The sequence below is a fragment of the Paecilomyces variotii genome (genome assembly GCF_004022145.1).
Source record: "Paecilomyces variotii strain CBS 101075 chromosome Unknown C8Q69scaffold_5, whole genome shotgun sequence".
NCBI classification, from domain to species: Eukaryota; Fungi; Ascomycota; class Eurotiomycetes; order Eurotiales; family Thermoascaceae; genus Paecilomyces; species Paecilomyces variotii.
In genome coordinates, this window is record NW_021167144.1 from 143,302 (window position 1) to 167,644 (window position 24,343).

The 24,343-nt window shown below is 47.7% G+C and overlaps 10 protein-coding genes across 10 annotated transcripts; 5 read left to right on the plus strand and 5 right to left on the minus strand.

Annotated features, from left to right (window-relative positions):
• Window positions 1-437: 437 nt before the first annotated feature.
• On the plus strand, window positions 438-861 carry C8Q69DRAFT_491611 (hypothetical protein; the record flags this gene model as incomplete). Its single annotated transcript, XM_028632150.1, has 2 exons — window positions 438-719; window positions 772-861. The coding sequence occupies 2 exons, from the start codon at window positions 438-440 to the stop codon at window positions 859-861; spliced, it is 372 nt and encodes a 123-aa protein (XP_028485034.1).
• An 811-nt stretch (window positions 862-1,672) lies between these two features.
• On the plus strand, window positions 1,673-2,986 carry C8Q69DRAFT_498231 (uracil phosphoribosyltransferase; the record flags this gene model as incomplete). The annotated part of the gene is made up of 1 exon (XM_028632295.1): window positions 1,673-2,986. One exon carries the CDS (start codon window positions 1,673-1,675, stop codon window positions 2,984-2,986), a length of 1,314 nt encoding a protein of 437 aa, XP_028485035.1.
• A 2,027-nt stretch (window positions 2,987-5,013) lies between these two features.
• Window positions 5,014-7,082, minus strand: C8Q69DRAFT_520181 (S-glutathione dehydrogenase; the record flags this gene model as incomplete). Its single annotated transcript, XM_028633488.1, has 6 exons — window positions 5,014-5,706; window positions 5,765-6,402; window positions 6,457-6,592; window positions 6,697-6,811; window positions 6,885-6,899; window positions 7,062-7,082. 6 exons carry the CDS (start codon window positions 7,080-7,082, stop codon window positions 5,489-5,491), a joined length of 1,143 nt encoding a protein of 380 aa, XP_028485036.1. The 3' UTR covers window positions 5,014-5,488.
• An 880-nt stretch (window positions 7,083-7,962) lies between these two features.
• C8Q69DRAFT_251386 (putative disulfide oxidoreductase) lies at window positions 7,963-9,433 on the plus strand. Its single transcript, XM_028626590.1, has one exon. The coding sequence runs from the start codon at window positions 8,056-8,058 to the stop codon at window positions 9,307-9,309; it is 1,254 nt and encodes a 417-aa protein (XP_028485037.1). The 5' UTR covers window positions 7,963-8,055; the 3' UTR covers window positions 9,310-9,433.
• A 549-nt stretch (window positions 9,434-9,982) lies between these two features.
• C8Q69DRAFT_486477 (chaperonin 10-like protein) lies at window positions 9,983-11,512 on the minus strand (the record flags this gene model as incomplete). The annotated part of the gene is made up of 5 exons (XM_028631905.1): window positions 9,983-10,261; window positions 10,309-10,889; window positions 10,946-11,173; window positions 11,223-11,318; window positions 11,392-11,512. The coding sequence occupies 5 exons, from the start codon at window positions 11,510-11,512 to the stop codon at window positions 9,983-9,985; spliced, it is 1,305 nt and encodes a 434-aa protein (XP_028485038.1).
• Window positions 11,513-11,808: 296 nt separating this feature from the next.
• On the plus strand, window positions 11,809-12,878 carry C8Q69DRAFT_251481 (hypothetical protein). Its single transcript, XM_028626591.1, has one exon. The coding sequence runs from the start codon at window positions 12,082-12,084 to the stop codon at window positions 12,682-12,684; it is 603 nt and encodes a 200-aa protein (XP_028485039.1). The 5' UTR covers window positions 11,809-12,081; the 3' UTR covers window positions 12,685-12,878.
• A 1,110-nt stretch (window positions 12,879-13,988) lies between these two features.
• Window positions 13,989-15,656, plus strand: C8Q69DRAFT_465805 (putative esterase). The gene is made up of 4 exons (XM_028630513.1): window positions 13,989-14,353; window positions 14,470-14,690; window positions 14,793-14,984; window positions 15,046-15,656. Exons 1-4 carry the CDS (start codon window positions 14,089-14,091, stop codon window positions 15,226-15,228), a joined length of 861 nt encoding a protein of 286 aa, XP_028485040.1. The 5' UTR covers window positions 13,989-14,088; the 3' UTR covers window positions 15,229-15,656.
• Window positions 15,657-16,085: 429 nt separating this feature from the next.
• Window positions 16,086-17,794, minus strand: C8Q69DRAFT_465815 (alcohol dehydrogenase I). The gene is made up of 3 exons (XM_028630514.1): window positions 16,895-17,794; window positions 16,465-16,819; window positions 16,086-16,352 (listed from the first exon to the last, which is right to left on the minus strand). The coding sequence occupies exons 1-3, from the start codon at window positions 17,549-17,551 to the stop codon at window positions 16,306-16,308; spliced, it is 1,059 nt and encodes a 352-aa protein (XP_028485041.1). The 5' UTR covers window positions 17,552-17,794; the 3' UTR covers window positions 16,086-16,305.
• On the minus strand, window positions 17,795-18,906 carry C8Q69DRAFT_465816 (glutathione-dependent formaldehyde-activating enzyme). Its single transcript, XM_028630515.1, has one exon. It carries the CDS (start codon window positions 18,815-18,817, stop codon window positions 18,248-18,250), a length of 570 nt encoding a protein of 189 aa, XP_028485042.1. The 5' UTR covers window positions 18,818-18,906; the 3' UTR covers window positions 17,795-18,247.
• Window positions 18,907-21,465: 2,559 nt separating this feature from the next.
• On the minus strand, window positions 21,466-24,342 carry C8Q69DRAFT_383279 (hypothetical protein; the record flags this gene model as incomplete). The annotated part of the gene is made up of 4 exons (XM_028627616.1): window positions 21,466-22,266; window positions 22,353-22,609; window positions 22,670-23,057; window positions 23,245-24,342. Coding segments are annotated over 4 exons (2,544 nt in total), but the record flags the coding sequence as incomplete, so codon positions are not given.
• Between the last annotated feature and the right edge of the window lies 1 nt (window position 24,343).

Here is a 24,343-nt window from a genome sequence, read left to right on the forward strand (position 1 = left end):
TTAGCTCCTTTCCGCACTTGATCATCCAAGTTGTACCCAACAAGGTCATCTTCTCAATCAAAAGCGGAACACGCAGCGCAACGACGGGTACTCGTCGAGACGACTCCATATCAGGAGGTTATGATCGGAGATCCCCGTACTCAGTTGCAAACGAGCACTATCTTTTCCATGTAAGTAATCGCTGTTCGGAAGCGACAGAGTAGAAATTGGTCCAGTCAGAATACGCATCTGGATCGTTGGGAGAAGGTACAACGGGGTTGACTGTGTCATCAGTGTTGGGAAACAACAATGGATTCGCGCAGATATTGACGAGATTGATGGACTTCTATGTCAAGTAACACAGCATTTGGACGCCTGCAGACCTGCAGAGCCCTCTTCTCTCATTTCCATATTCGATCCCTTCAGCATCAGAGTCTAAGAAGATATAATTAGCCAAGATGGGAAGCTCCTTAAGGAAATGGCACCGCATTTTAGGACTAACCAAACAACAACCCATCTCCTGGCACCGCGACAGGCTTCGAGAAGAGTTATCCGGGCGAAGAACAGCAACTACGAGATGGCAACAGCCTAACGAGACCTCCGATGTGCTGTTTTCTCTCAGCCAAGCGCGCCACGATGGTTTCCCCTTACGCTTGCTACCGTCTATGCTGGCCCCACAGTATATGCCTGTATATGCGTACATGCTGGTGAAGTACACGTCACGCTGGAGCTTTTATAGGGTGACTGCATATCTATCTCTCTGCTCCACTTCATTACGATCTTGTTCGGGAGGTGGTAAATCCAAGGAAGATTTTCTTCAAGGTTGATGAGGTTGCGCTGCGTCATGGAATTGATCAGGCGAGGTTTAGGAGGGTTAGTTGATAGTTACTATGGGTGTGGCCACTTTCTCTGTGACTACATGAGACTACAGGTAAAGTCTCATCCATGGCTTATAGAAAACAAACTAATAATTTCCCAGCTGGAAAATGGAAGCGGATGCAAAGGTTCCGGAATGAGCTGGTGTTCGTTTGTATTCACGTGGTGGAGCGTCGCTGGGGGACGAACAGGGATGATATCCCTGGCCTTGCCATAATGTGAAAATAATGAAGCTGCTCAAGCAGCAGCTTATTATCCAGAGTGGCGGGTTTTTGATATCTGTGGAGAGTTGATCAAGCAGAGCTGATGAGGGAGCCTGGTTAGCACTATATATGTACATAACTATCTACGCTTATTGTCATCTTGCAGCTGCATCTTGGCTTGATAACGGTCCCTAGTCTTGATACTCCAAGATGCCCATATGCTCATAGCGTAACAAGACAGTTTTCATTGGAATGGGGTAAATTCCCCGGTCACGTACGTGAGGGTCCGCTCCGCTGTCCCACAAGCAACCAGCAACTTCTCTTCCACATTAGGAATATGCGGGAAAGTTAACCAATACAGGATACCACCAACAGCACTTCTTTGTCTGGCAGTTCGCTTTTTGCAGCATTTTCAGCAGCAAACAATGTTCTATTCCTTGTCTACTATATTTATTGCTGGGTGTAGAGCTGCCTAGAAGCGAACACCATCCACGGCTCTCCTCATTTTTCAATTCCAAGTTCGATCTTCCTCAACCCTTCTGATCACCTTGCATTATTCTAGGATTGACTCAACCAACTTGCTAGAGCACTGTGACGCCTCGCAACTACCGAACATGCCTACGCTATCCGGCCCCCGAGTGATAGGCCTGTACGGAATCCCCGGCTGCGGAAAGTCCTTCCTCCTGAACAAACTGAAGAAAGATCTCAAAGAATCGGAGTTCGAATACTTTGAAGGCTCGGAAGAGATTGAATCTGTTACCCCCGGCGGGCTCGATGCATTCAAGAAGCTAGGAACCGTGCAGCAGACGCACTTCCGCCAGCTCGCCATTGACAGCATCAAATCGAAATGCACAAAGAGCGGGAAAGTTGGAGTTGTTACCGGGCATTTCATATTTTGGTCCAACGAAAATCAAGCGGCGTTGAGAGTGTGTACTGACAACGACTTGAGTACATACACGCACATAATTTATGTCAATACTCCTGTGGAAGAAACGGCGAAGCAGCGACTGCAGGATCGCGAGAGAAGTCGTTCAAATTTGTCAATTGAGCATCTACGTCGCTGGCAGGATACGGAGGTTGAAGAGCTCCGTGAGCTTTGTCGTCAACGTGGTATTCTGTTCACGACCGTTTACCCAAATATCGATGATAAGCTATCCAAGTTACTACTTGATTTCCAGGCTCATGGGGAAGAGTACAACAACTCAATCGCCAAGCAGCATTTGGAATATGCACTCTCAACTCACTACGATGAGCTCCAGACTGTTCTTTTCTTGGACGGTGACAAGACGTTGACGGCACAGGACACGGGCGAGGTATTCTGGGAGAAACTCTCACCCTCAAAAGTTAGTCCGTTGAGCACGCTATTCAGCAGCCAGCTAGGGTACTCCTATATCGCGTTCAGGCAAGCGATGTTGCTGTACGAAGAGTCGACCAACGATGCCGAGTTTGATGCTATCTGCACAGAGGTATCCCTACAAACGCCCCTTTATTCTCAAATGTTTTCACTTCTGCACCGGTTGGGAAGTCACAACCATATCCGCCTGGTCATCGTGACATGTGGACTGCGACGAGTTTGGGAAAAGATAATTGAAAGAGAAGGTCTGCCCGAGACGGTGAAGATCATGGGTGGTGGACGGCTTGCCGACGGGTTTGTCGTGACCCCTTCTGTGAAAGCGTACTTGGTTTCTTGTACCAAGAAAATTCATGCGGCCTATACATGGGCATTTGGGGATAGTCCATTGGACCTGCCAATGCTCGCTGCTGCTGACCAAGCGATTGTTGTGGTTGGCGAGCAGCGAAGCCGAAGCAAAAGTATGGATATCCGGCTATTGTTTAGAGTTTGCCATGATCAACAGGATGACAATTCTGTTCAGATAGATGGCCAGACACAATCAGATCCAAAGAAGGCACGAGTAGCCGTCTCTTAGGTCTGCCTCGCCTCAACACAAATTCCCACCTCAACGCGAAATTTGAAGCCATTCAGAGATTTTACGTACCACCACCATGCCAGATTCTTATTCTGATATCGAGAAACGACTCTTAGAGGCCTGTACAGCCGCTCAAAGCTAAAAAAAAACACCAAAATCTCTGCGTTGACGCGTCAATTTGACGTTCCTTATTATCGACTCAGGGCACGTATTCACGGCCGAGCTACTCGAAATACACGTCCTATCCCAGCCAAGACACTTGATGACTCACAGGAAAAGGCATTGATTCATTGGATTCGTCAGCTTGATAATCTATATTGTCCATCTACGACCGGAATGATTGAGCAGAGTGCCAATCAAATACTGCAGCGGAATACAACGGACGGGCTACCTCGTACAGTTGACAAGAACTGGGCTTATCGCTTTATTAAACGTCTCCCAGACGAGTTTAAGCTTATTCAACAGAAGTCTAAAGATAGGGATCGTCTTGATGCAGAGTATATAGGTGTTTTTCAGCACTGGTTCGACTGTTTAGAGCCCTTTATCAAGCAGATTCCTAAAAAATATATACAGTTTCGATGAAACAGGCCTCCAACTGGGACAGGGAAAGTCTCAAAAAGTTGTGACTACTATGCCTGTACGAGCTGCAAGAGAGAATCCATGTAAAGAAATGGGGGAACTGATCTCTGCAATAGAGTGTATTGCAGCAGATGGTTTTGTTCTTCCTCCATACTTTATATTCAAAGGCGTACATCATCCGGAGAGATGGTACGATGCAGATATTCCCGATGAATATCGAATAGTTCTATCTCCTAAAGGCTATACTTCAGATGAGATTAGTCTTGACTGGATTCAACACTTCCACCGTCATACAAAGTGCTGTATCTCTAAAAAAGAGGTCCGATTACTATTTTTTGATAGCCACGAGTCCCATCTTACCTACGAATTCCTTTAGTTTTGTGGACAGCATTATATTATACCTTACTGTTTTCCTCTTCATACAACGCACCTTGTACAGCCTCTCGATGGACAACCTTTTCAGGCCTACAAAATCTTCTATCGCAAGCGAAATAATGAGCTTGCTTCGAGAGGCACTGAGATGGACGATAAGCGTGATTTCTTAAAACAGATTCATTCTATTTGTACAACGACTTTCAAACAACGTACAATCCGGGATTCCTTTGAGAAGCGAGGTATATATCCTTTAGATTCAGAGAAGATCATAAAGCCGCTACGTGAGGCTTTAGAGACTGCTCCAGGACTTGAGATAATTACAACACCACCACCACCATCAAGCTCATCGCCGCCATCTACAATACGGGGTCTTCACCGAAGTATTAGTAAAGCCCGGAGCTTTATTAATAATAGCCCGGAGCTTGATCAGAGTTTTGTACGACGCTTTGACCGAGTATTCCAGAACTCGCTAGAAGCCACTAAACTAGCCACTCAGCTTAAAGATGATTTACAACAACACCTTCGATATCGGAAGCCTCAAGATAGACGAAAATCAACAATAAGGGTCCGGTATAATGGACCACTTACTGTATATGATGCAAAACGCCATATTGCTGATCGTACAGAGGTGGAAAGACTGCAGGGTCTTAGGCAGATTGGGAAAGCGGGAACTTTAGGACACAATAAAACACCACAACTGGAAGATATAGGGGATCTGCCTAGTACAGAGGCTAGTCAAATGGCTAAGGAAGGTCCTAAACTACCTTATTGGATAGATACTCAAGGCGATGTTGTATAGGAGCTTGAATAGCTTCAAATTTTGCGTTGAGGTGAGGCAGACCAACACGCCGAATGGCGGGTGGGTCTGCTGACCTAAGACACGGCTAGGACTGGGAACAGATGTGTATTAGTGCGTTCAAGGGCCAAGAAGATAACCCTGCACCACGTCGCGGGCCTCGTTCATTATTTGCAATGCGCTCTGGCAGCTTAGTGGAGATAACCTCTAGAACAAAGTTGAGTGGGTGCTGAACCGGGTTGTCGCTGGGCAGCACGCAATGATTTCACGAATACAGCCACACAAAAGCCCAATGTCCAACTTAAGACTGTTCGGAGACTGAAACCTATTGTTACACCCAGGTAGAACTCTACGACCAGTTAGCTATCTCGGCTCCATACGACACCTCGATGACTACAATCCACTAGAGGTTGACAACGAAAGGTTGACGGGGAAGGTCCGAATGCAATGACAAGAAGTACGGATGCGAGGATCAACCCAGAGTTGGTAGGCATCTATATAATGGCGTGCTTCAGCCACCTAATAAGAAAAGGATGTACACTCTAAGAGATAATATCGTTCTGGAATGCATTATGTAGTATAACTATAGTGCCAAGCTGATTTCCCACTTCTTGCTACCTTTTCAATAGATGGCTCAGAGATTTGATGCTAAAGCATTGTCAGGGTAATCAAATATGTATTATGCACTTACTCGCGAAGGCAATTTTGCTAGAGACCAACACAAATACATATACCCTGTTTCCTCACGAACTTTAGACTTTCATATCCAAGACACACCGGATACAGTCACCACTTTTCATGTGCTGGAATGCTGTATTGATAGTCCCCAGTGTTTCACGATGAGTTATGTATTCATCAACCCTCAGGTAGCCAGCGACGTAGTCATCGACAAGACTGGGTAGCTGAGACCGACCCTTGATACCACCGAATGCGCAACCCCTCCACACTCGCCCGGTCACAAGTTGAAATGCTATATAATAGGTTAACAATGCGACTATCCATACAGCTCACATAGGGAGCAAACTTACGCCTAGTCGAGATTTCCTGACCAGCTGCAGCAACTCCAATAATAATACTTTCGCCCCATCCCTTATGACAGGACTCTAGAGCAGCACGCATCACACCGACATTTCCGGTACAGTCAAAAGTATAATCACATCCCCCATCAGTCATCTCGATCAGTTGTTCCTGAATGGTCTTTCCCTCGAGCTTGGTAGGATTCACAAAATCTGTAGCACCAAACTTGCGCGCCCACTGTTCCTTATCATCATTGACATCAACCACGATAATCTTACCAGCTTTATTTTTCACTGCACCTTCAATCACAGACAAACCGATACACCCAGCACCAAAAACGGCAATATTAGATCCTTGCTCTACTTTGGCAGTAATCGTTGCAGCACCATATCCGGTCGTAATCCCACAGCCCAACAAACACGCACGATCAGTGGGTGCTTTGGTAGTAACAGCCACAACTGAGATATCAGCAACAACCGTATATTGAGAGAATGTCGAGGTTCCCATGTAGTGCAGGATATCTTTGCCTCGTGCTTTAAAGCGAGTTGTTCCGTCGGGCATCACACCTTTGCCCTGAGTGGCACGGATCTTCTGGCACAAGTTGGTCTTCCCCGACTTGCAGAACTTGCACTCACCACATTCCGGGGTACTGTTGATGATAAGTTGGCGTTTCTAGACAGGTGGGATGTGAAAAATAACTGACTAAAGCGCGATTACTTGATCACCAGGCTTGACATTAGTCACGCCCTCACCAACTGACTCAACGATACCTGAACCCTCGTGGCCCAGGATGACAGGGAAAGCTCCCTCTGGGTCCTTTCCAGAGAGAGTATAGGCATCTGTATTATGTAACCAGCAGTGTTAACCAATATAATTCAAACCTCACGTTGAAACAAACAAGAATAAAAACTGGCTCAAATATAAACCACATGGAACAACGCACCGGTGTGACAGACACCCGTGTGGAGAATCTGAATGCGAACCTCATGGGCTTTGGGAGGGGCAACCTGGACATCCTCAATGGAAAATGGTTCGCCGGCAGCCCATGCGATAGCAGCCTGATATTATCGGCCATCGTGTTAGAAAATAGGAAGCCACAATATCCAGAAGACATGCTACAGACGCCATTACCTTGCAAGTTATGGTCTATCATTTGACGTTAGCAAAATATCAAAGGAGCACATGGCACAGGAAAAGTCCATTTGTGGTGGTTGAGAATAGGCAAAGTGAAGTGCTCATCGTCCAGCACTATATGTGCCAAGCTTCAAGTATGTATTGGGAATAGAAAAATGGGAACAGGTAACTCACTTTACCAGCAGTACTAGCCATAATGATTTTTGCTTTTGGGGTGACTATTGATGCGAGGTAGGTGATGAAACTTTGATTTGGATACAGATTTGACGGAGAGAGTAAACTTCCATTTGGGTTCGAAGTGATCGAACTTATATAGAATAGCTCCCTTGTGTCCGCTGTCATGATAAAGTGTTGTGACGACAGAAATGACGTCTACAATTGGAGAAGTGGAACATTGAACTGAGTCATCCATGATAGATGGTTTAGAGGAGTTAGTTTTCGCGGAAGGAGGGGCCCGTGGGTCCTGTGGTCAATACCGACTCAGCTTTTCACCAAGACGAAACTTAGAGGTCAAGCCTAGAATCTATGCCTACTACATGACGATGTTGGTAAATCTATATTAGGTTCAGAATGGTGCTAGCTATTTTTGGCACTAGTATCGAGCCAATGATATGCCCCCATCAGTGCACAAGCCATGTGTGTGCCAAGCAATTTACCATGTAACCTTATTTCATAAATGGTAACTTTCGTATCAACGAACAACTCCGTTATCAGAAGAGGAGAAAAAGAAAAAAAAGAAAAAAGCTCTAACTTAAAGCGGTCCCCGACTTTACTGGACCTGCTATGAGTAGGGAGGAGGATGGGGTAAACAAGCCCTACCCCGCTTATTATGCTTCTGTCGTGATGAAAGTGGAGATAAGAGGCTAACACAAATTTGTAAGCCAGATTACACTGTCCCTTCCCCCAAGCCAACTCGAGAAAGAGCTTTAGACCAGTGGCAAGCTTGCTTGGCAAACTCAGTCAGATCAACACGTACTCTTCATATTTTCTCAACAATCACTGTAGACCGCTAGTTGGTAATGAGGAGTCGTGACGTCAGGAATGTTATTCATAAACCGGCAAGGTATTTGTAGTCCATGCCCGCCAGTAATTGAACTCTTTCGGGTGAGTGTAACTTCCATTTTGAAAGCTTTTCCTGCACGGCTCGTCAATATAAGGACCAAAAACGATGTCAACTAAGGAAAAGGTCGTCATCATTGGCGGTGGGTGGGGTGGTTATCGACTGGGATATGGCATCGACCACAGAAAATACGATATTACCCTTATTGCGCCAGAGAACACGTCCGCGGTGACTCCCCTCCTCGCCAGCGCGGCTTGCGGATTGTTTGACCCCCGTCTAGCACATGAGCCCATCCGGCGGAAGGATTTTCATGCCCAATACATCAAGGCCTTCGTCGTCGACATTGACTTCAACAGGCAGGCACTCATATGTCAGCCCGCGTTCGAAGAGCTGAAGGATGAGCGATTCGAAGTATCTTATGACCGAGTGATCCTCTCGCCTGGCTGTCGAAGCAATACCTTTGGCATCCCTGGGGTTGCGGAAAATGCCATTTTTGTCAAGAATGTGGCCAATGCAAACACTGTACGGAGTCGTCTGAATGAAGTCCTTGAGATGGCTTCATTGCCGGGAACATCTGAAGCGCGCCAGAGGCAACTACTCCATATCGTTATTGTTGGGGGTGGCCCCACTGGGATCGAGGTGGCAGCGGAATTGACAGACCTTTTTGAAGGAGATTTGGGCGTTTTATTCCCGCACCTGAGGGACATGACATCAGTTACGGTGATAGATGTCGCACCCCAGATTCTGGCACCATTTGACCAGAAGTTATCAGAATATGCTTGCAGTGCACTGAAAACCAACAAGGTCAAGGTCAAGCTTAACTGCCACATTCTGAACGTTACAAAGGATACCATAGAGACCAGGGAATCCGGGGTCACGGGCTACGGGATGCTCATCTGGGCCACCGGAAACAGATCAATACCCTTGGTCGACCAACTGCAGCTCAGGAAGACTGAGAAAGGCCTTGTGCGGATCTTGACCGACGATCATCTCAATGTTTTCTCCCCAGATGGCAACGTGATACCTAACGTGTTTGCAATGGGCGATGCGGCCGACATTGAAGGCGGAACATTACCGACGACCGCCGAAGTTGCAATTCAAAAAGCTGATTATCTTATCAACCTTTTCAATTCTGGTGGAAAATATACTCGGCCATTTCAATATAAGCAGCGGTCGCTGGTAACATACACGGGTGCGTGGGACGGTGTGGTTCAAGGGAAGCGCGAGTACACGGGTTACGGTGCATGGCTGAGTTGGAGATCTGGCAACTTCTTCTGGACGCGGTCGTGGAGGAGAAGGATCCTGATGTGCTATGCGTGGTTTATGGACTGGTTGGATGGGAGAGAGATAATTCGTAACTAGCTTTCATGGTCAAAAATCGGAGAGTTATAATGCCTAATTTGTATATCTATCACTGGTGTTTCTGGCTGTTATTTCCATTTATGGTGATTCGCTGAACCTTTCATGCATATTTCGGACCGCAATAAAATTATCTCTTTGATTTTCATGATAGAATATCAAAAACGTTCCGATGGAGCCGTCACAGAACCAAGTATCATGTACCTGACGCCTCGTGTACAGTTTTGTCATAATAGCTGTCACCATTCTGTTCTATTTGTGGCCCGTTAGATCAAGATTAATAAACACATGGCCTGGTTGAATCAAGCAACGTTGTCGAAAACAGGAGCTGAAGTAGTCTAAAGGCAAGGAACATAGCATAAAACAACAATATCCCATTAGCTCGACCTTAAGAAAATGTATATTACTTCCTAGTGGCATTGGAAGCCCATGATATTAAGCTTGCAGGAGGGTCTGTGCTGTTTTAGTATCTGTGATGGTATAACTCGATATACATTCCTGCTTAGTAGCACAAAAATATTTATCTCAAGATACAGAAGTAGACGGCATTAAACATCATTTTATTTCGTAGGTGTCCTCTTCCCTTTATTGATGAACACCGTCACCATTAAATGTCTCAAAACGTAGAGCCTTGCCCTCTAAAGGTTGTATAGCTTTTAGAGGGGTTGGGGGCCACTCAAAACACCGTCAAAGCGGGTGAAGCCGGATCTCTGGGGGCTGAAAACCTCGTCTGGATGAAAACCTTCTGCATACCGTCTGCACGACGGTTGAATAAGTCATAGACCTTCTCCATATCGCTGAGATCAAAGCGATGAGTGACCATATCCAATGGACAGATTTTCCCTTGTTGTATTAAGACAAGTAGTTCATTCCAGTACTTTTGCACGGGCGCTTGGCCATTTCCGTTCAGGTGAATCCCTGTCTCCATCAAGGAACCAATATTGAAGTGATTGCACTGGGCCAAGTGTTAGTGATTGACAATGTCAGAGGTTGATCACATACATAGCCAGTATATATGCCAGTGACCCCACAACACCCGAAGCCTCTAACTGATTCAATCATCTCGTTCAAGAGTTCCGACGTGTCGTTCTCCATGCCTAATGTCCTCTGGATGGCGTGGCCTAACCCTTTTGCATACTCGCCAGCGGCACACTCAATTGCAATGTCCGGGCCGCGCCCGTCACACATTTTTTTCAGCAAGGATACAACTGTTTCTCCGCGCGGAAGTCTGGTGAAGTCAATAGTCTCCAAATGCGGAACCTTCGTCTTCATAAAATCCAGCCGCCATCTTCCCTCTCCACCGTCAATCATGATGATTCGGCTCGCCCCGTTCACAACCGCAAACTCAGCCGCCATCTGCCCAATAGGGCCTGCCCCCCAAATGGCAACCGTGTCTCCTTCTTTAACACCTGTATCAACCACAGCATTCCACGACGTGGCCAAGACGTCGGATAGATAGAGCCCTTGTTCATCAGGGACATCATCCGGTAACGGTAGCAAATTCACGTCCCCAAAGGGAACCCGCACAAACTCAGCCTGTCCTCCTGCAAAGCCTCCAGTGAAGTGTGAATATCCAAACATGCCTAATTTAATGGTTAGCGGTAGGCCGACAGTTTAGTAATTCCTCCGGGTGACGTGCCTGCAGTTCGGCGTCCATAAAGTGAATTTTCACTATCACTGCCGTTGGTTCTTTCACACAACGAGGACAGTTTCTTTTCGCAGTAGTAGCACGTTCCACAAGCAATCTGGAAGGAAGCTACAGCTCGCTCGCCAATTTTGCGCTTCTTGACTTTGGGACCGATTTTCTCCACAATCCCGCAAAACTCATGCCCCAGAATGTCTCCTTTGTGCATTTCAGGTATGGCCGCTGTGGAAGAGGTCAGCACTACAACTAAATTGAGTAGCAGATCACGTACAATGAAGGAGATGAAGGTCGCTTCCACAGATGGTACTTCCTGTTACCCTCAGAATAACATCTTCATCATCAACGATGGTTGGCCTAGCCGTTTCCACTTTAATCAGATGAGAATTGTCAGTCTACTTTCAAGTACAGACTATACATGAGTTGTTCAATAATACACCTACCGAGCTTCACTTGATTCTTCCCTTGCCAAGTCAAGGCTTTCATTGTCTGACTGAGGTCTCCGTAGCCAGTATCACCATAGTTGCTGATGTCCGTCGTGAGAGCGGGCTTTGCGCTAGACATTTTTGCGGTGAATTTAGTTACCAAATGTGAAAGTAATGACAATATTATTGGTTTAAGTATCATTCCATCATAACTGACAGATGGTAGATTATATAGATAAGTGCCACTCACATGGAGCTAGTACTATGTAGCGGCATAAGACGTCACTGTGATGATTTGATCTTCGAAGATTTTCTTGTTATGCGCTATTTTACTTTGCTGTCCGATGTAGCTCGATATGACAGAATATCTACATCATGATTGCCAGACAAAGTATCAGACTTGCTTTTTTCTTCTTTTGGTAAGACTGTATCAGCCAATTGGAAACTATTTATACATGTTTGTCCATGATAGTACTTCAACCTATTTGGGTACTGTATGATTCATCACTTTCTCTGTGTATTACTTTAAAGAAAAGCTATATAATCAATAATTATATCTCTGTCGTAATTGTCTGCTATTTTATGATGCCCCAGTATCCAAGCCTGAGTTCAGAGCTTGTGAAGTTATACTTATAAGAAAAGCCACAACTCTCTAATATATGAACCCCTTATATCCTATCCACTTGGTCTGATGACTAGAATATCAATATGGCACACCGGCCTGTTGCCTTCAATCGCATAATCACTACCCACGATCACCGAACCGGAAAGGCTGTCTTTCAGAAGGGTATCGATGAGAGTGTTCCTTTTGCAGGGTTTCCGGTTCCACCGGGAAGGCCGACTACATCTGACTATGCACTTGCCTATGCAACCACAAGATTTCCAGTGAAGGGGCTTTCCCCACCCGCGCTAGTCACACCTGAGGCAGATGCAAACCTGGACATCAAACAATATATGTCTAAACTCCGCGATCCCTCCCCTTTAAACCCAGATAAGGGAACGGCCTGCACAGTAATTGAGGTGCCGCCTAAAGTTGACATCCCGATGCACCGGACTGAGAGTCTTGATTACGGTGTTGTCATTGATGGAACTACGGAACTAGTCCTTGACTCGGGTGAGACGAGAGTTTTAAGAAAAGGCGATGTTTTCATCCAGCGAGGCACTGCGCATTCATGGCGGAATATTACTCACTCAGAGGACAACAACGGTGTTCTCCGTGTGTTCTTTGTTTTTCAACCAATTGAGCCTGTGCGGATCGGGGAGGAAGAGTTGCACCAAGATTTGGAGCTATCCTTGAAACCCAAGCATTAGTCAGCTAGAATAGCATTTTGACCAGCCAGCTTCGGCCGGAAATATGAATTTTTAACAAGTGAGTGATGGCATGAGAAACAATACCTATTGCCCGGCGGAAGAAAACTACAGACTATGGTACAGTCGTAAAAGCTAGCTGTTGTGGAGCTAGCTGGAAGAGGCAACGTTACATGTCCAATCACAGTTTTATTACAGTGTTGGACCGTGAGGTCTCATTTAAGTTCTAGGTTTGACTTACCATAACCCAGGCTGGGCTGAGTAGAGCAATTATTTTCTATTTAGTAGGGGCAAATGATGTTTCCCCGCAGCGGTTCTGCTAAAGATCTATTGGTTGATCATAACTATCGAAAACGCCACTTCAGCAGAAAGAATCAGACTCATCCTTACTTATACCGCCTTAACAAGAAACTTCCGCCCCCCATTGGGACCAACCAAGGAGTGTCGCAGCCCACAAAATAGAATGTCATGATGTGTATATCGTAAAGAAACCGCTGGCAGAACTAATGTGACGTTTATAGTTATTGTTGGGTGCTTAGATAATCCAAGGCATGATCTTGAGTTGGTAAAGGTAGGCGATGTCCGAAAATAATTCATTGGTCGAGCATATGATAGATACTACACTTGTGGTTGAAGAAGGTGGATAAGGGAATGTGGGAGTGCCAAGTTGTTGAGGGGAGGTATTTTTGCACATTGACGTACCGTTTTAAGACAGCCATCCCTCGGTGGAGATAGACCAGAGATCCACATTGATGCCTTGGTTCAAATCCCGGTAATGTAAAGCTCGCTCGGATCTTGATCTAAATGGAGCCCTGCGGCTATCACATCATACGCTTTTGCCAGTCCAGCTAAAGACTATCCAATAACAGAATATGGATCATTGACGATCAGGCCGCTAATCAATCGTCTCTGACGTGGATCAAGGGTCTCGACTGTGTTGGAAATATCTCGCGCTGATTTAGGAAAGAGTAATTCGCCAATGGCCGCTTACAATGACTGTTGATGAATGATGAAACCACAAAAGTATACTAAATGATAGCCAAGCGGTCGGCTTCCTTGATGGAGCAACTTTCTGAGATATCTCTATCTTTCAGAAAAGAACGTTAGTTTGTCTATAGGACCATGTTAGATATGTATCGACCCAGAGTCAGAGGCAACCATAGGTAATGTTAGCATGGCAGCTTCATTCATATCGTTGGGGGATTGTGGGTCACATTTTGACCGTAGTAGTGGGACAGTCATACCCGGCAGATAGCGTAGATCCCGTTTCCCAGCGCAATTAATTTATCTGGTCTTAAAAGTATACACCCTCCCCCTTCCCCAGCCAAACAATTACTTCGTTCAACACACTGATACGCACTCTTATGTCCCTACACTGCAAGGTATTAGGAATACGCGCAGTAGAAAATGGTCGTTACTACAAAGGCAGTAATCGCATCCTTTGGCGGCAAGCTTCTGAAGCTAAGTCACTTGTCCACTTCAACCAGATGTGAGATGGCTTTCAACCTCTATCTTCCACCTCAGGCTTTCGAGGATTCGCACAGGAGAATACCCCTCCTGATCTATCTATCTGGCCTGACGTGTACCGCCGATAACTGCTCTGAGAAAGGGTTTTTCCAGCACGGGGCCAGCAAGAATGGAATAGCTGTACTATATCCCGATACCAGTCCGCGTACGATTCCTCTATCCTTCAAGCGCTCCCATCTTTCGACGCACTTCTTAATACTCGAGCCGTCATTTGAAATTGAACCTCATGTTTATAGTAATCAAACAACTGACACTTTATAGGGGGTCTCAACATTCCAGGAGAGAATGATAGCTGGGACTTCGGGACAGGTGCAGGGTTCTATGTAGACGCTACCCAAAAGCCTTACAATAAAGCGTACAATATGTACACTTACGTGAAAGAGGAGCTACCTAATGTAGTTTTCCAACAATTTCCCCAGCTTGATCCCGAGAGGGTCAGCATTACGGGTCACAGTATGGGCGGCCACGGAGCCTTAGTGTTGGTATGTCTCGAATTTGTTTACTTCAAGATATTGATATAGCAGGCGCACTTCTTCATTCCTTGTCATATATGATTCTGGGAAATTTGCTCTAATAGTAGAAAGTTCCTTCGCAATCCCGGAAAATACCGATCAGTTTCCGCCTTCGCGCCGATTTGTAACCCAATCAACTGCCCTTGGGGTCAAAAGGCATTTTCAGGTTATCTCGGAGAGAATTACCAGGACTCATGGAAAGAATATGATTCTACTGAATTGGTGAAAGGATGGAAAGGTCCCTTGAACATGCTTATCGACGTGGTTGGTTTCCCTCTCTTCCTTATCTCTTGTGTTCTTCATGCATAGGCTTATGTCTGTTAAGGGTACTGGAGACAATTTCTACAAGCAAGGCCAACTTCTTCCTGAAAACTTCGAGCAAGCAGTCCTTGAAGCAGGAGCTAAGGGTCTACGTATACGCTATCAACCAGACTACGACCATAGCTACTACACAATGGCGTCATTCTCGGATGACCATATTGCGCATGCGGCGCAATATCTTTTCTAGTATGCAACCGAGTGTGATCCTTGGTTTTAATCTGCTTTACCTAGTGACCTCCCTTGTCCTGTCATCTATTTTCTTGCTTTCTCTTGTTTCATTTTCTCTAAATTTACATTGGACGTTAAGCCATTTGGCTTTTCAACAATGGTTGTATTCTTTAACTAACAGTAAGTCCGTCCTAGTACATTTCCAACCTTAGAAATATTCAAGTGAATTATTTCCTAAAATACTCAGTTGACCGACTAAGTGACTCATCGAGATAAGTGATGAAAGGCTACGTAGCATACACTAAATGATTTTTGTACTACCTCCAAGACGTACATCTCAATGCCAAGACGCCTAAATACTGGTTAGTAGTCCTATCTAAACAAAATACAAAGTGTGTACTTCGAGTGCTATACAAAACAGATCAGAGAATCATTATTAGCGTGGAGGTAATATACGCAGCATCCTAGTAGCCAAGGCCAGGGATAAAGCGAATATATATCCAACTACGGTTCTAAAGATCAATCAACAGCAGAACATGGTTTAAAAGTAAGCAAAATGGCGATTAGTTTACAGATACAACAATTCTCATGCTACAATTCGTTGACTCTCATACTAAATTGGGCAATATATGATTTTATCATTTAGCATATATAAGTTTTCTAATGTAGGTTTATTCAAAGGCACAACACTATGCTATATGCCTACGATATGCTAAGATTGAGAGATATTAATTCTTAGGCACATCTGCCGGGATATACTTATAACAGGCCCAACATTCAGGGCAGGGGGAGATCCCCGCATGGATACCGAGCACACTTTAGCCACCCATAAATACGGAAACAATATTGTTTACGGGATAACTACGTTGATAGCTTGGGGAGTCTTTCTGAAATTCCATTTGAGTGTTAAATTGGAGACTAGGAACCATACAAACAAACCTCGTGTTGAAGGTGATACAGGTTACAGCAGTCACGTCAAGGCAAAAACTGAAGGTTCTGTATTCTGGCTCTGCATCCGAATAAACACGGCACAGGGTTAGAACATGAATTTGTGTGTATTCCCACGTTTTCAGTTATGTGAGCACCCTAGCTGGCTCTACTGAGGCACATCCAACACATAGCGACCAGCGATTTTGCCTTGTTCTACTATGTGTTAGCACAATCAACTTTCCATTTTTCCCCGAAGCCGAACCCATAACAAAAAGTAATATGACGCATAAGAAGAGAAAGAAGATGGAGGGGCAGAGAAACATACCCATCAATTCAAAGATCTTCGGCAAATCTTTCAGCGAAGCTGTCTTGAATGGAGCATGGATCAGACCGCGGGCGAAGAAATCAATTGCCTCGACCCCATCCTGACGATTTCCAACATAGCTGCCACGAATATTGACCATGCGAACAACTGTGTCGAAGACGGGCGCCTTGAGAAACGCTCCGGCGGGCAGTCCTATAGCCACGATGGTGCCATACGAGCGCACATATCCCACCGCTTGCTGGAAGGGACCTTCAGCAACGGCGAGCAGGATGACAGCATGGGCGCCGAGGCCTTCTGGAGAGGCAGCCTTGACATCAGCGACCACGTCGCTGGATTTGATGAAATCAACGTAGGCCTGTGATTGTTTTGATCATTTCATTAGCCTTTTTGACCTCGTTTGTAAACCACAGTAAAAAGCAAGACCAAATACCTCCGACCCTAACTTCTCACACATCGCCTTCTTCTCATCCCCACCGTCGATCGCAATTACCCGAATTCCCATAGCCTTCGCATATTGCTGAGCCAATGACCCCAACCCACCGCCGGCACCGACAATAGCGACTGTTTGTCCTGGCCTAGCACCGGACTCCTTCAACCCCTTATACACCGTCAAGCCAGCACACAGAATGGGAGCCACAGCATCCAAGGCAACATTTGGAGGGATTTTGGACGCCAAAGCCGCCTTCCCAATTGCATACTGTTGAAACGTGCCGTCAACCGTGTATCCACTCAGCTGAGCATTCGGACACAACGGAAACTCTGCCTGCCGACAGAATTCGCACGTCATACACGAGCCGTTCAACCATTTGATGCCGGCGTGGTCACCAATCGCGAACTCCTCATCTGTCACCAAATTACCCTTCGCCACCACCGTCCCCGCCCCCTCGTGTCCGCCTACCAACGGCAACTTCAGTGGTAGTGGCCAGTCACCCTTCATCGCATGCAGATCCGTATGACATACACCTGTGTACCGGATCTTGACAAGGATCTCATCTGGTCCTGGCGTGGGGACAGGAATTTCTTTATAAATGGGGGTTCCGCCTTTCTTTTCGACTACTTGGGCCCATTGCTTGGTTGGGAGTGTCATTTTTGAGGGTGGTATGGAGACGATAGGTCAAAAAAGGGGGTGAACAGGAGTTTAACGTGCAAATATTGGACGTAGACAATTAAGGGACTGGAGATGACAAAGGCTCAATCGGTAGGTAGTGTAAATTATGTAGGTCAGAAGTAAAGATCCTGTAGATCCTTATAAGGCTCATTCATACACCGGTTGCCAGGGTTTTCGGATGTTGTCGGATCATATCAGTTTATCTGAGGGAATGTGAGAACGGTTTGAGTGTGTAACGTCATCTGGCTGAAAAGGATTCATCATGACGCTGACTAGGCTAGTATGATGCGTACACTTGATTAGTACTCTATGACGCCGACTGGATACACTCCCTTGGCATGCTTCGTGGATCTTCGTGGACTGTGGATGATCAGAAGCATGATTTGAGCAACCAGCACGCAGGACAGTTACTTACTGCTGCTCTATCAGTAAGGTATTAGGTGACAAAACCAACGTAGCCTTAGTACTATAACTATAAGTGATACCGTTGTGCATTCATGGTGTTACTCTACGGTGAGTTCTACTCTAGTCATATGTAGCTTAATTCAGACGTTGAAAGAGCCAATAGCGCAGTGAGGTCGTTCCAGTCCAACCTGCACAGCCTAAACCCCATTACATTCATGGAAAAAGTGTAACTTTTTTGTCTCATTATCTATGGACTGCTAGATACATTTTTCAAGATGCCGCAAAACTGAAGCCTGCCTTCTGTGCGTTAAAGGTTGCGATAAGGTCCATAAGCGGCGGTGACAAAACATCGTACGTATCCAAACCAACTGCTTTGAACCTTGCCCGTACATCATCCATACCCTTGGGGTTGAACCCCTGCTCAATAATAGATGACACAAAGCCGGCAAACTGCGGCTCTTGCCATCCTTCCTCGTTTGAGAGCTCAACATGCACAAAATCCAGCCCCTTGAACGGATGCTCCTTTTCAATCCGGCCGTAAAGGTGCACACCACAATCCTTACAGGCATGGCGTTGTATCGCAGCTGATTCGTCGACGATAATGAGCTTGGATTCGTTGGAGGTGACCGAGAGATTTTCGCGTGGCACAACGCCAACGATGGAGAAGAGTGCACCGGATGGTTTCCAGCACTTGGAGCAGCCGCAGGCGTGGTTGTGGGCGACATTGCTCTTCAGGGAGATTTCCACTTTGTTCGAAGAGCAGCGACAGTAAAGCTTTCCGCCGCTAAAGTTCGGACGTCCTTTGATGATTCCATTGTCAATGAGTGGATGGAGCGACATGGTAATGGTGGTAACGGTAGTGGTTGTGACTGTGCAGTAGTTGAGATGAGTATCGCACTGTCCTGACTTGGTGGATGGTGATGATACGATTCCAAGCAAAAGAGGTCGTTACTCTTATATACCGGCCAGGTAGCAGAGTGTGGGGTGTCTATTCTCCGCATGAGGAGTTGTGGACTGCCACAGGACAGCCATAATTCCGTCATAGACTGCCAGTCACTCTTCACAGAATGTTTTTTTTTGTTTCTTTGGCTTTTGTTTGGCGATAGACCCATGGCTTCGTCACCCCTTCGTCACCCCTCACCAACCCCTCATCGTCCTGCCTGGATCTAAAGCCTAGAGGCCTTCGAAGAGCTGATTGGTAATATTATTTCTGACAAATTCAGATATTAGCAACGAACCTAGCGCCGTGACTCACTTGTTGGCAATGTAACTTGTAGGATGGTTGAAAAGAGAGCACTGACACGAAAGTTCTTCCCCGACTCCCAAACTAGGCAATTCGTATTCCAACGGTGGATTTGAGCTAACCCATATTCGACCTTCGCTGGATTCCATCCTCTATCAGGTGCACGGAACTTTTGTTGTGACCAGTGTCTGGGTTGTAACAAGTGAAAAATTTACGGTACTTCTGTAATGCCGGTCCGCCAAAATTGCTGAAGTATTGATTGGTCAGATAGTAGTACCATTTTTGTCGAAGACTATTAGCCTCACCAAACTCTCAATGTTCCCCACTCATTTCACAATCCACGGACATTGGAATTATTGGTGGGTACATAAACAACGTACTGAGTTGACCGCGTGCTTGAACGCTCCAAAAACCACCGTTTTCATCTTTGCACCCCATATTTTCTATGTCTTCTAGTAATAGGTAGATAGCTTGTTAGGAATGACCAAAATGATTTTTTGAATTTCATATCAGTATTATTCGCTGCAATTCATCAAACAAGCCAAAAGCAGGTACCCTGCCGCTCTAGCAATCTGTCAACATTCCTTTTGACCATACTGGGCCACAGTTGAACCTTTTGGGGTATTACCAGGTTAACGAAGACTGATAGGGCTCTACAATACTTTTAGTGATCATTGTCCATAAACACGATCATCTTACTGGTCTCGTTAGCTGCACCACCTCCTCGCTAAATATTGGCTAGCAAGCTAAATCCTCGGCTCTCCTTCCAACGCAGCTACTTATCATACAGAACGTTTCATAATGATTACATTGGCCGGCCAACCAACATCAACAAATTTCAAGGTCCTGGGGCATCTTGATTGTTATTACCAAGTATATCAGTTAGGTGAAATGCCCGGGAAGCATCGATCACATTTACTTACGAAAAGCCGCCATTATATGAAAGATACGATGTAGTTACTTACCCCATTGTCTCGTCAATCTTACTATAGGCGGCAATGCCCATTGCAAGACACCGACTAACTTGACACGGATAAGCCGTGTGACGCTCTACAATTAGAGGCAGCAATCAACGGGAGAAAACTGAATCCAACCCGGTGCTTCTTACCAATGACTAGTATCTAACCGAAAATATAAGACGATAACTACAGCGCATCTCAGAACTATACCGAAGAACTGTAAATGGATAATAAGCTATGGCCTATTATGTAGTAATTATCTAAAGAGGTCTTGATGTTGCATTCCGTTCACCACACCTTATCGAAGGCGGATACCTAACGCAAGAGATTATATGATAACGATAAATCGGGGAAAGACGCCCAACACCCAAACGGTCCTTCTGTATTGTTATTTATCAATGAGGGGGAAAGCGGCCAATACCAGCTAACCTTTACACAACATTTACACAAGTACGTACCCCGGCAGTATACCAGGAGCATACGAGAGGCAGCCCAGTAATTAGAATATGATATTTGGTTACGCGAGACATAAATATTCAATTTAGTTATATACTCTCAATGAGGTACCGACTTTACGTATGGATCTCACGCCAAGAGTACATCCAAGCAATATCTGCCTAAGTGTGCTTGGGTTACCTCTTAAATATTGGCCAAAAAGTCGCATATACGTGGTCCCATAATGCTTCCAAAACTACGTCCTGGAGGGATCCATCGATATTCGTCGAGTCATGGAATCTTTATGGTGCCAAACGATATTCATGGCTAACATATTGATGCTGAAGACTAACAACACATATGAAGTAGTTATTTCCCAAACAGTCCGAACAGTGAGCATCCAAAGTATTATTGAAAAGATGCATGGTACAGGGGATTGGAATAGGAATGATGTAGACGCTCAGGTGACATGAGCCTCTAATTTTGCGATGCCCGTTACAACATGTACAGGTTTAGCCTTTTAGTTTCCTTGACTTACACCCATCTTCCTCCTCGTCATCAAGTTGTCACTTTTGGTGCGCGGCTTACATAGGGACAAAACTCGAAGCATAAAGATTGTCTTGGCAGTCTTGTATGTGTTGGTAGATCCTCTATCTGTATTATTACATGCAGTCCAGGCGTCATCAGCAATGCAATTACTACTCTATCTAAGGTACCGAGGGCCAACTGTCATGGTCAGCCAAATGGCTGGATAAGGTCGAAGCGGAAGACGGAACGAATAAAATCACAAGAAAAGAGCAGATCGCTGCAATTCACGAGCGGATATCCATATTGATTTCACCTGCTCCTGCCTACATCCTCTGTCGCTTGGCTCTGTCCTGCGCGCCATCCGAATTGTCAGTCACAACCAATCGGGGGAGGTTCGTCGTCAGCGCGCACTTGGTTGAAAATTCTCCGATAATCCGGGAGACCGTGGCGGCAATATGTTGTGCGCCATCCGTGAGAACGCTGTCACCACGCCGAGGAGTGGAATCCGATGGAGGACCAGCATCGCCTCCACCCGCCGACCCGGCTGCCGCTACACCATCCGCGGCCGGGACGCTAGAGACGCCGCTCTCGTTCTCCGCACGTTCCAGCAGCTCGTCCGAGGCCGACACCATTCGCAGGTCGGAAAGCGTGTCATCGATCCACTGTGGGTCGGTGCGGCCCGGAGCGGCGAGGAGGAGAACCGATCGCTCCCCATGCTGCCCCGGATCCGGCAGAGAGACCGGCCGCAGCGCCACCGCATACCCTTGCTCGAGGAGAAGACCCATGGTGCGAGCCAGTGAGCCCCACGACTGGTCTGTCAAGATCGACCGGGACATCATCAGCACGATGAAGTCCGGACTCAGCCCTGGAGACTGCGCCGCGAGCTCACACTGTTGAAGCGGACTCAGCGTCTCCCCGGAGAGACCGTCGAAGCCATCGAAGCCCGAGGAGCTAGGGTCGAGCCACCCGGCGGCGGATTTAGCGAAAGACCCCTCGCCACTAATGGTCACAATGCGGGGCACATCACGCCCTCTGTCATCCGGTTGCGTGGAGAGGTCGTAGTCCATCGTCGCGAGGGCGGACGCAACACAGCCCGGGTAGACGGTGGCATCGGGATGTTGCGTCTGTTGACAACACAGGGTCAGCGCCGCCTTTACAGTGGCCTCGGGGGCCCGTCGGTCTGGACACCGACGGAAAAGGGCGCACTCACCTTCCATGCCTGGTGGCGGTCTTCGGCAAAACCAACCGCGGCCTGCACGCAATATCCCGCCTTCTGGAAGCCAACCGACAGGCGCAGGTCGTCGGGGGAGAGATCGAAGACGGAGGCCACAGGCAGCGGAGAAAAGCGTGGATACGCGGCACTGCCTCTCGGGCCCGTGAGTGAAGACACCAGCGGCGCCAGAAACAACCACTCCCGCTGGGACCCCTCGCGAATGCCATACCGCACGAAAAGGCCGTTCGCCGGGTCTGGTGAGCGGGGACAAGTCAGCCAAAGACAAAAGAATGAGGACGGGACGGAGATCCTACCAGGCACCTGTGCGACATACGACACGGTCGGGCCAACCGGCTCGGTGTCCATCGAATCCACCGCGACCACGGTGTCGGCATTAATAATCTCCGCGTCGTCCGGATAGCCAATCCGGTCAGCGTCCCGGAAGTGCAGGAGCAGCTCCTGGGCCTGAGTGTCTGGATGCCCGGCTTCCCACGCTAACCGGTCGGCCAGGAAGGAGTATTTCGTGACGACGAGACGGGCGCCCGGACCATGCGACAGGGTCGGCGGCAGAACATCGTGGACGTAGAGGACGTACCGGCCGGTCGTGGTGCCATCCCCGCCCGGCTCGCGGAGCTGGACCCGAGCGTATTGCCCTTTCGAAAGGCCCTGGGGTGGCTCGCATGACCGATGCGATTCCTGGACCTGCAGGATTGTTAATCCACGGCGTCCCCTCGTGCAACGGGAGAGCAAGGGGTTCGTAGGGAAACGGCGGAGCAGATCCGGCGAGAGGGAGGAGACCCAGCTAGACTGTATCGAAAGGACAGAGAAGGATGATATTGGAAGAAGGGCACCGGTGGTGAACGACATGATATGACAAGGGAGAACTTACCTGAAAGCGTCCAATGTTGAGATCCGCAGCGCTTGGTGACGTTTGGACATCCCGGGGCGGTTCTGGCCAGGTCTGCCACCACGCACCATCCGCAGAGGTCATATTCCGGGAGATGGTCGAGGGCAGCGCACCAGACGCGGACTCGGGATGGTCATCCGGGTGGGGGGCGAGGCATTCCACCACTGATACGAGAGGGACCGGTGCTGCGGTGTCCGATGCCGTGTCTGATGCCGTCGTCTGCGCGCCCGTTCCCAGTTCAAGCGGCCCAGCGGCCAGCTGCGACGCGGCGGTCGTGTCTTGGTCCTCTTGAGTGGCAGCCGTCGGGGTGGTGGGCACAGGATCCAAGGCAGCACTGACCGTGGACGGACGATCCACCGGGACGGTTCCGCGGGGAGCTGCCGTCTCCGACGACGGAGAGGAGGAAGGAGGCGCAATCGCCACCAACGCTCCGTCCTGCGCTTTCGGAAGAAGCGGCCAATCATGGCCCCCTGAGGAGGACATGGCGCCGACAAGGCCGTCGCGAACCGACATCTTCACCACCATGGGAACCCAGGGCCCGTGGCCCGGATCCTCGAACACAGCTCGTCGCATGCTCAGGGGCACCACCTGCCGCGGGCACAGACAGCAGTCCCGGCTGGGGTCGTACAGCAGGTGATCCACCGACTGGGCGACGCAGTTGGGCCCATGTAGCACGACCAGATACGACACTCGCGTCCCGCACAGCTTAGTGAACAGGAGGCTGTGGCCCGTGTAGAACGAGACCTGTGTCGCCCTCGGGCCGTCGTCAGCGGCGGCGGCGGCGTACACCTCAATCCGGCGTGGCATCTCGTGCAACTTCCAGTGTGCCGCTTGAAGGAGCGGCTGGATTGTCTGGCTCGTGCGCAGCCCATCGGTCTTGTGGACGATGAGCGTCACGGCACGCCGGTACAGCTCTTCCGCCAGATACTGGCAGAGAAACACGTCGCGCTCCGAGCGGATGGCGCCTTCCGTTGCCGGGCCATCGGCGCCCCGCACATGAAGCCACTTCTCATGGATGTAGAGTGCGTTGGCTTCCATGCGATAGGCCATATCGACCGAGTCACTCGCGGACCGCACAAAA